Source organism: Tachyglossus aculeatus, chromosome 7 (genome assembly GCF_015852505.1).
Source record: "Tachyglossus aculeatus isolate mTacAcu1 chromosome 7, mTacAcu1.pri, whole genome shotgun sequence".
In the NCBI taxonomy this organism is placed as follows: domain Eukaryota; kingdom Metazoa; phylum Chordata; class Mammalia; order Monotremata; family Tachyglossidae; genus Tachyglossus; species Tachyglossus aculeatus.
This window is the reverse complement of record NC_052072.1, coordinates 44471714-44487796: the sequence shown is the minus strand read 5'-3', so window position 1 is coordinate 44487796 and position 16083 is coordinate 44471714. Positions and strand designations below refer to the sequence as shown.

Below are 16083 nucleotides of genomic sequence, written 5' to 3'. Positions count from 1 at the left end.
TTGTCCCATTTACACAATTATCGCCTCTCTCTGTCAAGCTGCCTAAGCAGGGCCAGGACAGGCAAACGTCCCTGGAGGGACAGAGAGCTGCCCTAGAACACAGAGATGTAGACTGTAAGCTTGTTGTGGTCAGGGAACATGTCTACCAACTCTTTTGTTGTTCTCTCCCAAGTGCTTAGTACAGAGCTCTGCACACAGTATGTACTCAAGACATATGATTAAGAAATCTTTCTGCTGAGCTGCCTCAGTCCTCATTCAATAACTCATTTATTGACTGAGCCCTCATTTCCTCTTCTCCCACTCCCTTCTGCATCATCCTTGCACTTAGTTACCCCACCCCACAGCGCTTACACACATATCCATTATTTACTAATTTACATTAATATCTGTTTCCCCCTCTAGGTTGAAAGCTTGTGGGTAGGGGGTGTGTTGACCAATTCTGTTATACTCTCCCAAGCAATTACTACAGTGCTCTGCACATGGTAAACACTCAATAAATACCACTGATTGATTTATTGATTTTTCTAGGATGAGCCATTTGGCTAGATTATTATCTCCCTGGGGCAAGGATCATATCTGTTAATACCATTGCACTCTCCCAAGTCCTTATTTCAGTTCTCTGAACAGAGTAAGTGCTCAATAAATAAATATTACTGATTGATTGAACCAGAAATAGCCCCTTCATTTAGTTCCCTTGAACTGTGACCTTCGGCTGGGATCATACCCTGATGCCTCTCACCATTGCCAATTACAGCTGAAGATAAGCAACTGATGAATAAGCTGATTGAATTTTTTTATTTCCCCTGAATTGGGCCATTTTTTTTACCTCTTTTTCTTGCTAGATTTATCCTCAAAGGGGATATGCTCATCTGCTCATTTATTTGCACTATTCCAGGTATATTGTACTGATTCTCAGAGGCTTTGTCTTCAAGCACCCTGAACCTCAAAATGAAGGGTATTTGTTTTCTCCTTTGAATCAAAACAGCAACTGCACCAAAGTTAGTCTACACAATTTCCCATGACAGGTATTCACAGATAGAAAGCATCATTTCTGGGGATTTTTTGGTTCCTTAAGCATCTTCATATTTATTTTTAATTGCATTTTCATTTGTATATTCAATGACATTCTGCTATTTCACCCTGATATTCTTGAATGACTTACTACCATAGCCTCCTATTTAAACCATTGGTAAATATTTTTTGTCTGTCCATCTCCCTCTGTTAATTAGGAATTCTTCTAGGGCAGAAAGGTGTCTTCTGTCTTACTCTCCCCAAGTGCTTAATACAGTGCTTTGAATACAATAGGTTCTCAATAAATACCACTGATTCGATTGATTGAATGATGTAGAAACCTATATAGAAAGGTTTTATTTTTTTTTAAGGATTGAAAAGTTTGAACAGGCCAATCAAGGCCAAACCCAGACTCCAAGAGGGATACTTTTGAAGGTTCCCTCATCTAGGTGCCCCAAATCCAAGGAAGAAGTAAGCATGTTAAAGCAGCAGTAGAAATAGTCATCTACTTCCTTGACTAGAGTGACGAATGATTTTGGTTCTGTTAGTAGGAAACACTGCTGCTCATTTCACTCATTTTCCCTCCAGGACAAGGGAGGTTTGGCAAAGAGCCTTGGTGGACTGGGAAAATCTTACCTACTGTGGTTTAAGAGGGATAAATCTGGAGGTGGCAGTAAAGAATCCACCCAATACTCCCTTTGGTCCTCAAGGCTGAGCTGAGGTTTGGAGAACTTTTTTGTTTTTCCTCCTGTTCTCCCGTCCTCCAAAGCCAGGAATCAGAAGGGGCCAAAATTCAAGCTCGAGCTGAATGCTTTTGGAGAACAGGCAGTTGCTGTTGCTGCCAGAGGCACCCATAATGCTTTCAGAGCATCTCTTCTTCCCTTGCTTTCTGCTCCCTGCACCAGCTGGGCTCTGCACCTCATTGTGGCCAACCTCTTGGGCCTGGTTCTCTCCTCATTGGCCACCCTCTTCCTTTCTTTGCCAGGGACCCACTAATTCCCAGGTTCATCCGGTCCCTAGGCTCGGGCTGCGTAGCAGGAAACTGGGTGGGGGTGGGCAAAGAAAGGCCAAGGCTCCTATTTGATGAAGAAAACCCCTGGAAGCTGACACACATTTCACTGTGGCCACTGGCAAAGTCACTCTGTCCTGGGCACCGACAGTCCAAATAGTTTTCTGACTGAGCAATTGCTCGGACTGGTTTCAGGCCCACGGAAAGTGCATTCTTTCTCTGAGGCTAGCAAACTTGTCTCCAGCTGGGACACATCCATTTAGTTTAATCCACACCCACGAAGAAGACTCTCTTACTTTTGCAGGTGGGAATCCTGTTACTCCATGTTCCATCCTTCAGGCACTCGATCTGGAATGTATCAGCCTCTACGTTATCCTGGGAGAAAGACACAATGATAGGTGAAGAAAGGAGGGGCCTCCCCCCAAACCCACAACTCCCAGACAGCTTAATCCCATGATTTATTGAGTCTAGTGCAGCGGATTAGCAATGAGATCTTCCCTAGACCCTTAAAGTCCACTGTGGTCACAGAGCCTGGGAGTTCTATTTGAGGCCTTCCCTGCCCACCATCTCATCGCCTGGGCAGGGGATCCGGGTACCTTCAGCACGTTGTAGCCAGTATCACAGCTGATGACCACCTGGTCTTTGAAGGAATATGTGGCCTGGGAGGGCTCAATTTTCCCATTGGTGGGGGGCCGCAAGCCTGGACATGAGTTCCCTGAGGGACAGAGGGAGGAGAGAGAAAGGCAAGAAAAATGGTGAGTGATCTACGGTTCCAGTGGTACTGGCTGCTTTCATCCACCTCCATCCTAAGAGAGAAGTAACGAGGGGGTTTGTGGTGGGGAGAGGGAAGGAGTGATATCTGCTGTGCTGTTCAGGAAGTCCACCCATGAACCGGTTTTAGGGGGTGGAAACATGAAGACTTTGTCCTTTGATATTCAGTTCACTGTAGCACTTTCTAATTCAAATAAGCAGCAAAACAAACATGAAAGCCCACTGTTGAGCCCACTGTTGGGTAGGGACTGTCTCTATATGTTGCCAACTTGTACTTCTCAAGAGTTTAGTACAGTGCTCTGCACACAGTAAGCACTCAATAAATACGATTTATTGATTGAAAAGACATGGGTGTGTGCATGCGTGCACACACACACACTCACACACAATCACACCAAGGTTCAAAGCAAACGCAAGAACCCCAATCAAAAACAAAGACTTACACTGTGAGAAGCTAATCTCTCAACTAGTCTCCTACTAGAAGAAGGAGGCTGAAGATGTACATGGAAGGGAGACCAAGTTACCCGTTGCAGTGTATGAGAGCTTCCAGCCTCCATTTTCCCCGGAGTTGTCACTGTGGAACAGAATCTGGATGCTGTTACTTTTGGTCTCTATGTGTCCTGGGGATTTCTCTCCGCAGAAAGGCCCGAACTCTTTCTGGCCAGCTTTAATCTGCCCAGATCCACAAAGACAAAGAGAAGATATGTATCTGGTCACACAGGGTGAACATTCCATTTATTCTCTGGAAAAACTCTGCAGAATTATCAGATAGGACCCATGAAGGGGATAGTGGGTTAAGTTTGGCTGTAGAATTCCTTGTTAAGAAATGTTACTGCTCACATCTGGTTTGACAGGCTGATCATGTATTTGGCAGCTGAAATTTGGACCAAATGTGAGAAAGAGGGCAAAGAGATGAGGAAGATTCTACTCCGCAATGTCTTATTGACATTGGGGAATGGAGTGAAACTTTTTCAAATTTTCCCATATGATCCTCTAGCTAGAGGAAAGGTAGATAGTTCATCCAATTTAAGTAGGATTGAAGAGACACCCACCAGGGCTGTGGGACCTTTCTGCTTACCTTGACATAATCATAGGGGCATGACACCTCAGGGTGGTCTTCTATGTCAAAGCTGTCCTCAAACTGCAGGCTGAGCACAAATCCCTCTTCCAGCTCAATCCTGTAAAGGCAGTCTGAACTCTTGGGATACGCATTGGGGAAGTCAGGGCTGGTGATCACTCCCGTCCTCTGGGTGAAGAGGTTATCACTGCACTCCACTGCAGCATACACATACATGAGAACAGAAGGCCCATAAAGCACTTGACCACATCGGCTGGTGTCCAGGGATGATTTTGATGGCAAATGAGGTAAGCGGTTGCCTCAGGGGAGCCCATGGTGAGGGACGTGGTGGGCCTCTGACCCTTCCAAGATTGCTGCCAGAGCCCTCCTCAGAATAGTCACCACATCTGCGCAGAATTCCCACCGCGCTGATCATCCTCTTGAGACTCCTTCCCTCAAGGTAATCTAAAATCTCTGACATTTGATTAGTCTTCAGTGGAAAGTGCACGGGGTTGGGAGTCAGAGGTCATGGGTTCTAATCCCGGCTCCGCCACTTGTCAGCTGTGTGACTTTGGGCAAACCACTTAACTTCTCTGCGCCTCAGTTCCCTCATACGTAATATGGGGATTAAGACTGTGAGCCCCACGTGGGACAACCTTGATTACCTTGTATCCCCCCAGTGCTTAGAACAGTGCTTGGCACATAGTAAGCGCTTAAAAAATACTAACATCATTATTATTATTATATCTTTGAACATGGAGATCTGCAGGGTGAGGGTAATAGAAAGATTAAGGGTGGGCAGGGCATGGACCCTACAACCCTGCTCGCTCCCATGGCCCAGAAGGAAGGTAAGGTTTGGGAGTCCCCAGAGAAGTTTTCTGTGTTGATTCTCGCTGAAAAGCTCCATCTGCCTCCCACAGGCCCCCAGACTGGAGATGGGCCCTGGGCCCGGATAGCACTGTCTGCCTTCCTCCATTTGGGGCTGGCTATCAGGTAGTCCAGGGGACAAGGCTCAGCTCCCCCAACCCCGAGGAAGATAACAGGTGGGCCAAAGAGGCCGGGCTCAGTTTCCCCAAGTCAGGGAAGCTGGTTTTGGAGTACCAGGGTGGAATTTCATTGCTGGGACACCACGGCTCTCTAGTCGCCGCTGGCACAGAGGTAGGTCAAGGGTAGGGGCTGGGAGAAGATGGGGTGAGAGGGATGGTGACTGGCAGTGAAGTGGGAGCTGGGATACAGTCTAAGGCCACCACTGTGTTATTGCTGAACCCAGAAGAAGCAGTGTGGGACAGCATCAGCCAGAGATGATTTTTTCCTGGGCAAAGTGGAGTGAGCCGACACCCTGGGGTGAAGTGCCATGCCACTGTGCCATCCCTGACAGATCCCCACAGCCCCATGGGCTCTCTCTACCTTGATCTTGTCTAGCCTGTCACCAACCCCTTGCCCTCATCTTCCCTCGGGCTGAAACTCTCCCTCCCTTCATAACAGATAGTCCACACTGTGGAAGCAGCATGGCTTAGCGGAAAGAGAATGGGCTTGGGAGTCAGAGGTTGTGGGTTCTAATCCCGGCTCCACAGCTTGTCAGCTGTGTGACTTCGGGCAGGTCACTTAACTTCTCTGTGCCTCAGTTACCTCATCTGTAAAATGGGGATGAAGACTGTGAGCCCCACGTGGGACCTGACTACCTTGTATCTACCCCAGTGCTTAGAACAGTGCTTGGTACATAGTAAGTGCTTAACAAATACCATTATTATAGTCCACCACTCGCCACCTTCTGTGGCAAGCTATGTGACTTTGGGCAAGTCACTTCTCTGGGCCTCAGTTCCCTCATCTGGAAAATGGGGATGAAGACTGTGAGCCCCACGTGGGACAACCTGATCACCTTGTATCCACCCAGTGCTTAGAACAGTGTTTTGCACATAGTAAGTGCTTAAAAAATGCTGCTATTATTATTATTATAAGCCCTCCTTAAATCACATTTGCTCAAAGGGGCTTTCTCTGATCAAGCTCTCATTTCCCCTACCTGCCCTTCCTTCTTCCTCATTTTGCACTTGTCTTTGTACCCTTCAAGCACTTTGATACTCACCCTAGCTCCATAGCACACACGTGTGTGTGTGTGTGTGTATATATATATATATAGATAGATATAGATAGATATAATTATGGTACTTCTTATGTGCTTACTATCAGTCCCTGTCCCACATAGGGCTCACACTCATAATCCCCAATTTGCATATGAGGTAACTGAGGCCCAGTGAAGTGACTCGCCCAAGATCACACAGCAGGTATATGGTGGAGCTGGGATTAGAACCCATGACCTTCTGACTTCCATAGCCATGCTCTGTCCACTACGCTGCACTGCTTCTCATATCTCCTTGTATTCGATTATTTCTCTTTCTGTAGTTTATTTTAATGTCTGTATCCCCTTGTAGACTGCAAATTCCTGTGGGCAAGGATCATGTCAACCAACTCTATCGTATTTACTTTTTCAAGTCCTTTGCACAGGGCTCTGCACATAGTAAGCACTCAACAAATAACACTGACTGTTTGATTAATGTCTGTCTCCCCCTGTAAGCTCCCTATGGGGAGGGAACATATCAACCAACTCATTGATCTGTATTCCCCCAAATCCTTAGGACAGTGCTCTACATACAGGAAGCAATAAATACCAGAGAAGATGATGATGATGACGAAAATTGAGAAGGATCATGACCTAGTGGCTAGAGAAAAACCTGGATTCTAATCCCAGCTCCACCACTTGTCTGCTGTGTGAGCTTGGGCAGTTCATTAACTTCTCTGTGCCTCAGTTACCTCAACTGTAAAACGGAGACTACGACTGTAAGCCCCATGTGGGACTTGGACTGTGTTCAACCCAATTAACTTAGTCGAGTGCCTGGAACGTAGTAAGTTCTTAACTAATACCATTAAAAAAAACTCAAGCAAGTGGTAGGAAAGGTTTGTGTCTGAGAAAGTTGAGTGACTATATAGCCACCTGATACCCTTTGGACCTTTGCTTTTCCCTCCAGGAGCGTGGGTGACTCCTGAAATTTACACTGTGGACCAAATTCAGTGATGGCTTGTTGGATAGGCTTTTTGTAATATTGAGACACATTTCATCCTACTTTGACTGTGAGCACTATGTGGGATAGAAAAGGTGCCTGGCCTTACCTCTGCAAGTCCGGTTGTCAGAATGGAGGATGTAGCCAAAGCGGCAGGAACAGTAGTAGCCACCTATGTAGTTGTGGCAATAATGGTCACAGGACAGCTCCTCATCGCTCTTTTCAGTGCACTCATCTACATCTGTAGGAAGGTAAAGGAATCATGCACATGTTGCTTCTAGAATCTTATCCTTCAGGGGCCCTCCGGCTATTATACTGTCCAGTCACCTGCCTATTAGATATGCAGGATAGATGGCTGTCTTTCGTTTTCTGAAAGCTCTCCAGGGGTGAAGACTCCTCAACTTCCCCTTTCCCTTCTTTGCTAAAATATCACTTCCAGTGCTGAATCTCCCAGATCATCAAGAAGTTCTTCTTTTGCCCATTTGCTCTCTTTTGGGCTTCACTGGAAGAACATCTGCATAGCAACTTGCCCATTAAATCCTTTACATGTTTAAAGAAAATGATTACATCCTCACCTAGCCTTCTTTTCCCTAGGCTAAACTACCTCAAGCCCTTTCTTTTACTGAGCCCATAATCATTTCTGTCATTCTTCTATGGATCCTCTTCAGGTTACCTAAATGCTTTTCAAAGTGCAGTGAACAAAACAGCATGCAACCATTTAATAAGGATCCGACCAATACAAAGTATAGGAGATTGTTTCCTAACTACTGCCCTTATTAATACATTTCATAATAAAATCATGACATTTTCAGCTTTGGTTGACTGTGATGCCTTTTGCTATACTTGGGGCTAGCCTGTCTTTCTCCATTCTGAATTCGATTTACTTTTCATCTCTAAGATACTACCTAGTCCTTGTCCTGATTGAGTTTCATCCCATTTTTGTCTATTTCATTCATTCATTCATTCATTCATTCAATCGTATTTATTGAGTGTTTACTGTGTGCAGAGAACTGTACTAAGTGCTTGGGAAGTACAAGTTGGCAACATATAGAGACGGTCCCTACCCAACAGTGGGCTCACAGTCTAGAAGGGGGAGACAGAGAACAAAACAAAACATATTAACAAAATAAAATAAGTAGGATAAATATGTACAAGTAAAATAGAGTAATAAATATGTACAAACATATATACATATATATATTTCCAATTTGTCTATATTGTTTGGACTTTTGTGTCAGTCTTCCAAAGTGTGAGCAGCCCCAGTCAATTTAGAATCATCAGAAAACTGAATAGCCACATTTCAAAACTTTTATCCAAGTTGTCAGAAATGATATGAAATAAAACTGAGCACATGGAGGCATTAAGCGATTTGCACAAGGTCACCTGGCAGACAAGCTGGGTAGAGGTTAGAACCCAGATCTCCTGACTCCCAGTTGTGTGCTCTTCCTACTGGGCCACACAGGCAAAAACTGAACCATTGGTGAAACCATGTTGTGCATGACCCATGAGACAGCTACACTCCCACCTAGCAATGTGGGGTCCGGCTAATGCTTTCCCAGCTTGCCAGTGAGGATGTCATTGAGGGGCCAATTCAGGAGTTTTGCTGCATTGTCGATCTATTAGAGAAGCGACATGGCCTAGTCGAAAGAGCACAGTTCTGGGTATCAGAGGACCTAGGGTTGTCTGCTGTGTGACCTTGAGCAAGTCACTTCACTTCTCTGTGCCTCAGTTCCCTCTAGACTGTGAACTTGTTGTGGGCAGGAATGTGTCTATTTGTTGTTACACTGTACTCTTCCAATATCTTAGAACGGTGCTTTGCACAGAGTAAGCACTCAATACAATTGAATGAATGAATGAATGAATGCAAAATGGGGATTTTATACCTATTCTCCCTCCTACTTAGACTGTGAACCCCATATGGGATGAGGTTATTTTTTTACCTGCCCCAGCATTGAGTACAATGCTTGGCACATAGTAAGCATTTAACAAATACCACAGTAATTACCATTATTGCTTGTCTCTTATATGTATAGTTTTTCACTCCTTCAGAGAAGAAAATTCATCCTGCATAGTTTGTTCTGCACAAAGCATCATATGCTCCCTAGTAGGCTAAGCTCTTCAAAGCCATTAGTAGTTTTCACTAATCTTTCCAAGCGACAATATTCAACTGCATGATTTGCATTTCTAAGAAATACAAGAGTGTGGCAAACTGTTTTACATTCAGTGGAGGGGCAGAGAGCAGGAATCTTCAGCAGGGATAGCCACAGTAGTGCTAGCCCAGATCCCTCTACTTACCCACGGCTGTGTAATGAGCATCAAAGCCTGTGAAACGCTCCTCATTGGAGAAATCTGATCGAAAAGTGATGGACATGAAGGGACCTGGGGATAGGACCACCTGCTGTCCAGGTGCTTGTTCTGTGTCTGTAGTTTCCTTCCCACAAAAGGTGGCCAACTCCTGATCTTCTGCTTCTACCTATGGACCAACAGGGAAAGAAACAGCGTCAACATCTGCTGTCTTGCTCAAGAACCCCTTAACTACCATACTGCGTGTATAGGTATGTCCAATGCTTAGAACAGTGCTTTGCACACAGTAAGCGCTTAACAAATACCATCATTATTATTATTATGATGCAAGTCTGCTGGTTTCCTCCACTTGATTGTAAGCTCCTTGAGGGCAGGACCAGGAGTTTCACTTCGTACTGTACTCTCCCAAGCAGCTAGTACAGAGCTCTGCCCAAAGCAGCCCAAGAAAGACTACTGATTGATTGATTGATTGACCAATTCTTTGAATACGAAAGCAGAAAGTCCTGAATCAGGGAGTGAAATAAAAATCAATCAATCATAGTTTTTTGAGCACTTACTGTGTCCAGAACACTGTACTAAGCACTTGAGAGAGTACAGATTAACAATATTACAGAGCTGGTAGACACATTCTCTGCCCACAATGAGCTTACAGCCTCGAGGAGCTCTAGGATTTTGAAGTACCAGTAAGAGAAGTTTGAAGTCATTTAAATTTTAACCTGTCTACTAACTGTTATACTGTACTCTTCCAATGGCTTAGTTCAGTACTCTGCACACAGTAGGTGCTCAATAAATATAATTAAGTGATTAATCAAATAATTTAATTTGCCCTGAGGTAACATAGGACCCAACTTCAGATGGAAGTCAGCAAATTTTCATTAAGTGAGAGGTGCCTTCGACACTAATCTACTGACTGCGGGATACTTGGGTGTCCTGCAAACACCTCAAATTTAACATGTCCAAAACAGAATTCCTCATATTCCCGGCCAAACTCTGCCCACCCTATATCTTGCCCGTCACTTTGACAGCTCTGTCTCAGAAGCCTGTAACCTTGGCATTATCTTCAACTCATCTCTCTCATTCAACCCACATATTCAATCTGTCACCAAATCCTGTCGGTTCAACCTTCACAATATCACTAAATTCTGCTCTCTCCTCTCCAACGAAACTACTACCATGCTACTCCAGGCACTTATCCTACCCACCTTGATTACTGCATCAACCTCCTTGCTGACTTCCCTGCCTTCCATTTTTCCCTTCTCCAGTCCATACTTCAATTTGCTGCCTGAATCATTTTTCTACAAAACTGTTCAGTCCATGTTTCCCCACCCTTCAGAAACCTCCAGTGGCTGCCCATCCAACTCCAAATTCATTCATTCATTCAACAGTATTAAGAACTTACTGTGTGCAGAGCACTGTACTAAGCACTTGGGAAGTACAAGTTGGCAACATATAGCGATGGTCCCTACCCAACAACGGGCTCACAGTCTAGAAGAGGGAGACAGACAACAAAACAAGTAGACAAGGGTCAATATCATCAGAATAAATAGAATTATAGCTATATACATATTAATAGAATAAACATAGTATACATGTACAAATAAATTAGAGTAATAAATACGTACAAATATATACAAGTGCTGTGGGGAGGGGAAGGGGGTAGGGCAGATGGAGGGAAGGGGGGGTGATGGGGAGGGGAGGAGGAGGAGAGGAAAATGGGGGCTCAGTCAGGGAAGGCCTCCTGGAGGAGGTGAGTTCAAACTCTTTACCACAGGCTTTAAAGCACTCAATTACCTTGTCCCCTTCTACATTACCTCCCCAATCTCTTATTACAATCCAGCCCTCACACTTAGCTCCTATAATGCCAACCCTATAGCTCAATCTCATCTATCTCACTGCTGACCTCTCACCCATTCCTGAAGAGGAATATCCTTCCCCTTCATATCCTACAGAGGATCACATTCCTCACTTTCAAAGCTTTATTAAAAGCATATCTCCAAGAGGCCTTTCCAGACTGAGCTCTTATTTCCTCTTCTCCCACTCCATTCTGCATCAACCTTGCACGTGGATTTTCACCCTTTATTCACCCCTCCCTCAGCCCCACAGCACTTATGCACATATTCATAATATATTTATTTATATTAATATCTGTCTCCTCCTCTAGACTGTAAGCTGACTGTAGACAGGGAGCATAACTACCAACTCTGGTATATTGTACTCTCCCAAGCACTCCTGGCTCCCATTCCTTCTCTCGTCTGGGTGGATGAGGTTGACATAGGTGGTAGCCCAGCCTGAACCTCAGTCCCTTTAAAGAGAACAAATGATGGAAATGACCCTTCTCGAACCCCTAGCTAGCCTCCCACCAAATGAGGAGGAGGCAGCTGGCCTCAGATGCTTAGACTTTCCCTAGGGGAAAAGTTCTGCCAGGATGCAGGACACCCAGAGAGCAGCCTTTTTGGCCTCATTTTCCCTGCCGGGGATGAGGTATTTTGTTCCTCATGGCTTTGGTCTATGGTGTTTGGAGCTTGGCCTCTATGCCAGTGGGGAGATTTGCATATGAATGAGGCATTTCTCTGTTTCCCTCAGGGAGTCAGGGCAGTGGGGTGAAGAGGGAGGTGGGACTCTGCCTTCACTGTTTTTCACATCCAGCCAGGTCTATTCAGCAGACCAAAGGAGCTATTTCTGCCTTAGCATAAATTGTCTGCTTCTTCCCTGAAGGCCTCTTGCCAGTAACTCCTAAAGGCTCTCCCCTGTCTAGATGTCAGCAGGGCCGCTTCATTTCCAGTACTGAAAGGGTCATTCCCGCAGCTCCCTTTTCACCCAGTAAGCTCTCTATCAATCAATCAATTGTGTTTATTGACACTTTCCTTTCCCCAATCAATTGTGTTTATTGAGTGCTTACTGTGTGCCACTGTGCTACTATGTGCAGAGTTCTGTATTAAGCACTTGGGAAAGTACAGTATAACAGAGGTGGTAAATATGTTCCCTGCCCACATCCCTCTGTCACTCCTTCAATTAATCAATCAATCACTCGTATTAATTGAGCCCCTACTGTGTTCAAAGCTCTGCACCAAGAACTTGGTAAAGTGCAGTCGAATTAGTAGGCAAGGTTCCTCAAGGAACTCACAGTCTGGGGTTGGGAATGGCAGGTAACTGGGGAGGGTGCTGAAGAGAAGCAGAGATAGACTGGGAAGTGAATGTATATAGCAACTCTTATATAAGGGAAACAATCAATCAATCAATCGTATTTATTAAGCGCTTACTGTGTGCAGAGCACTGTACTAAGAGCTTGGGAAGTACAAGTTGGCAACATATAGAGACAGTCCCTACCCAACAGTGGGCTCACAGTCTAGAAGGGGGAGACAGAGAACAAAACCAAACATATTAACAAAATAAAAACAGCATGGTGTAGTGGATAGAGCATGGAAACTGGGAGTCAGAAAGTCATAGATTCTAATCCTGGCTCTGCCACTTGTCTGCTCTGTGACCTTGGGCAAGTCATTTAACTTTTCTGTGCCTCAGTTACCTCATCTGCAAAATGGGGATTGAGACTGTGAGCCCCACATGGAACAAAGACCGTGTCCAACTGCATTTGCTTGTATCTACCCCAGTGCTTAGTACAGTGCCTGGCACATAGTAAGCGCTTAATACCATTATTATTATTATTATTGTACTCACCCAAGTGCCTAATACAGAGCTCTGCACACAGTAAGCCCTCAATAAGCACAATTGATTGATTGATAGACTCTTTCCCTTTCTCAATCAATTGTATTTATTGAGCGCTTACTGCGTGCAGAGCACTGTATTAAGCACTAGGGAAAGTACAAAATACCAGAGTTGGTAAGCACATTCCCTGCCCACATCAGGTTTATAGTCCAACGGGGAGACAGTCCTGTCCCTCTCCTCCCCTTCTGGCAACCCTAGCCCCTCACCACAGCCTCTCCCCACAATCCCTGACAACTTTGACCTTCAGAAATCTGGTAATCTTACCTGGGGTTTCTCCATAGTTGTTCCAGCTGCTCACCCTTTCTGCCAGTGTTTGAAAATATGTCTACAGCAGACAGAAAGCTCACAAGAGATCAGTCACCAGGGCCCATAAGGGGCAAGAAGAAGAAGGGCAAAATTGGTGGCCACAACTAGAGAGACTAGGAAGGAAGTCAGTGAGGGACCAAGATAATCAAAGAAGCCCTCCCCAGGGAGTCAAAGCACCAATCTACCTGCTGGTTTTTGAAGAGAACAAGGAGGAGGAAGGGGGAGTGGAGTGAAAGCCAGGGAAACAGAGGAAATAAATAAAAGGGAGAAATGAGAGATGCTGCTCTGCTTCAGAGATGAGATTAAACTGGGCAACTGGAACCCAAGCCAGACCCCTATGCTCTATGCCCTAAACTCCAAATCAAAGCCAAAGTTAAGATAAACACTTACACGCACAACCAGTGAAGAGATGACAAACAACTGGAAGGCATTAAGACAGTATGTGGAAAAGTAAGGCTATTTCTTTTCAGTCAATTCTCAATTACTTGTTAATCAAAGATAGGGATAGTTGGGATCACTGAAATCTGCTGATAACCCCCTACAAAACCCTCATTTTAAGCACTAGTTTCAGCTTCCTTCCCTACCAAGCCTCGTACCACAGCTGTTTAACTGACTAGTTTGAGTTTCACCTCCATCCCCCACCCACTCTGTTGTGGAAATTCTAACAGGGAATAAAAAGACCAGAAAAATAGGTTCCACAAGAGAGGAAAGAACAATCAAGAGTTGGATAACTCTAGACTGGAACATCCACAGTGGCCAGCACATTCGATTTAGAGATGTTAATTCTGGTGCTTCTGAGTTAAGGCATTTATTAAGCATCTATTATGTACCAAACACTATGTGCCAGTCCCTGTGTGTCAGAAGAGGGCAGGCAGATAAAAACAAAGGAAACAAGGATTGCAAAACAACAACAAGCAATATAGCAAATAAACCAAGTCAACAATGTCAAGACAAATAAATAAACTGATCTTGGGGGTAGGGGCCCCCTCCTCAGGCTTTAAAAGCTTGGAAAGGTTGTTTATCCCTACATGCTAAGGGAGGCTGGTGAGGTACTTTATATACTTTTCTATTCTGTCCATTTTAATTCTCAGTGGTCTTAGTGCTTTCCTGACTGCCATTGCTGTGACCATTCTATTCTCTTGGACCAGGATTTATGCCCTTTTTTAGTATTATTCAGAAATGTTAATGTGTTCTGCAGCTAGGCCAACCATATGTCCCAGTTTGGCTAGGACTGCTGTGAATTTTCAGGCTGTCTCAGGGTTCTAGACCATGGGAGAAATATCTCCAAGTATGCTGGACTCAGACTGCAGGCTCTGTCAGTTCAGGTCGGTTTCCTCACCTAATTCTTGAGGTGACTGAGAGTTTCTCCTATCCTATAAATTGAGGGAGCCTTCAGTTCTAAACATACCCCACTCCTCCTGGTCCCTAGACTGCAACAACAGATTTTCTATACTAGAGAATGTCCAGACTCTCTGATCATCCTTAGTAGAAGGATGAGGAAACCACAGACTTGAAGGAGTCTCATTGCTCCATCTTCTTAAAGAACAGACTTTTTAATATGAAGTTTTTTCACCAAAAGTTTCCCCCTGTTTCAGGGAAACAACATGGCTTAGTGGAAAGAGCATGGGCCTTAGAGTCGGAGGATTTCACAACTTGTCTGCTGTGTGAACTTGGGCAAGTCACTTAACTTCTCTATGCCTCAGTTTCCTCTATCCCATCTCCCCACTTCTCCCTTACACACCTGCACAGAAGTTTGTCCCTTTCTTGCCCTGACTCCCAGCCCACCCAAGTTTCCTCCCAGCACTGAAGCCCTGCAGCAGCGACTTTTCCAAATGTCCGACCATCTCACCTCTCAAACCTCATGTTTGCTGAGATTATGAGGTATTTTTGGCCCCAGTACTGCTAATAATTTTCAGCAAATTTGTACTAACAATACCTTCCCTGCTGAGGAATATTTCTTTATAATGAAACCCCAGGGGACAATGTAGGGGAAATTCCATATATTGCAGGGATTAGCAGGACCAAAATAGATTTCATTCATTCATTCAATCGTATTTATTGAGCGCTTACTGTGTGTAGAGCACTGTACTAAGCACTTGGAAAGTACAAGTCTGATTTAAAACTGATTATGTGAAACTTTTTCTTAGAAAGAAGTTTGCTCTGAAGCTTTACCCAAGACATTTTCTCCAAGGAATTAGAAGCACTTATCTCCTTTTTTGAACACGGCTTAGTCTCTCTCAGAGGAAACTGAGGCAGGGGATGGCTAACTGCCTTGTGTTGGTTCACCCAATAAGTCAGAGAAAAGCCAAGAATAGATACCTAATAAGTAAGTAATAACTAATTATTATTACTACAACTACTACTAATAAAAACTAAAGGCAATGGGTATGAACTGTCAAATGTTTCCACATTCTCCTCACCACTCTACTACCCCCTTCTCTTTTTTCCCTTCTTCCCTATTTCTAAAGAGGCAGTCTCCCACCTAAGCTCGTTGTGGGTAGGGAATATGTCTGTTTATTGTGATAGTGTACTCTCCCAAGCACTTAGTACAGTGCTCTGCACGCTGTAAGCACTCAATAAATATGATTAAATGAATGAATGAGCAAATGAATATGCCCTACATCCAAACCCTCCTCACCTTGCACCACTGACTCTCTCCCTTCCTAAAAACATGTCCTCCCATTACTTTTCCCTCTATCACTGCTTTCTTCAACCTCACCCTTTGGCAGCTCTTTCAAACATCCCCAAGCCTTCCCCTGTTTAAAAAAACCCCTCATGATCCTACATCACCTTCCAACTATTGCCCCATCTTCTTGCTCCAGTTCCTATCCAAACATCAGAGATCG

The 16083-nt window shown here is 44.5% G+C and overlaps 1 protein-coding gene across 3 annotated transcripts in view; it reads right to left on the bottom strand.

Annotated features, from left to right (window-relative positions):
• Positions 1–16083, bottom strand: part of MASP1 (mannan binding lectin serine peptidase 1) — a 78241-nt gene that overhangs the window by 33778 nt on the left and 28380 nt on the right. For all 3 annotated transcript variants that reach the window (XM_038748877.1, XM_038748876.1, XM_038748878.1), the window contains exons 3-8: positions 9200–9377; positions 7014–7145; positions 3870–4066; positions 3316–3463; positions 2617–2735; positions 2317–2395 (exon numbers count right to left, since the gene is read on the bottom strand). In XM_038748877.1, coding sequence (XP_038604805.1) covers positions 2317–2395; positions 2617–2735; positions 3316–3463; positions 3870–4066; positions 7014–7145; positions 9200–9377 — 853 coding nt within the window. The remainder of the gene's footprint in view (positions 1–2316; positions 2396–2616; positions 2736–3315; positions 3464–3869; positions 4067–7013; positions 7146–9199; positions 9378–16083) is intronic.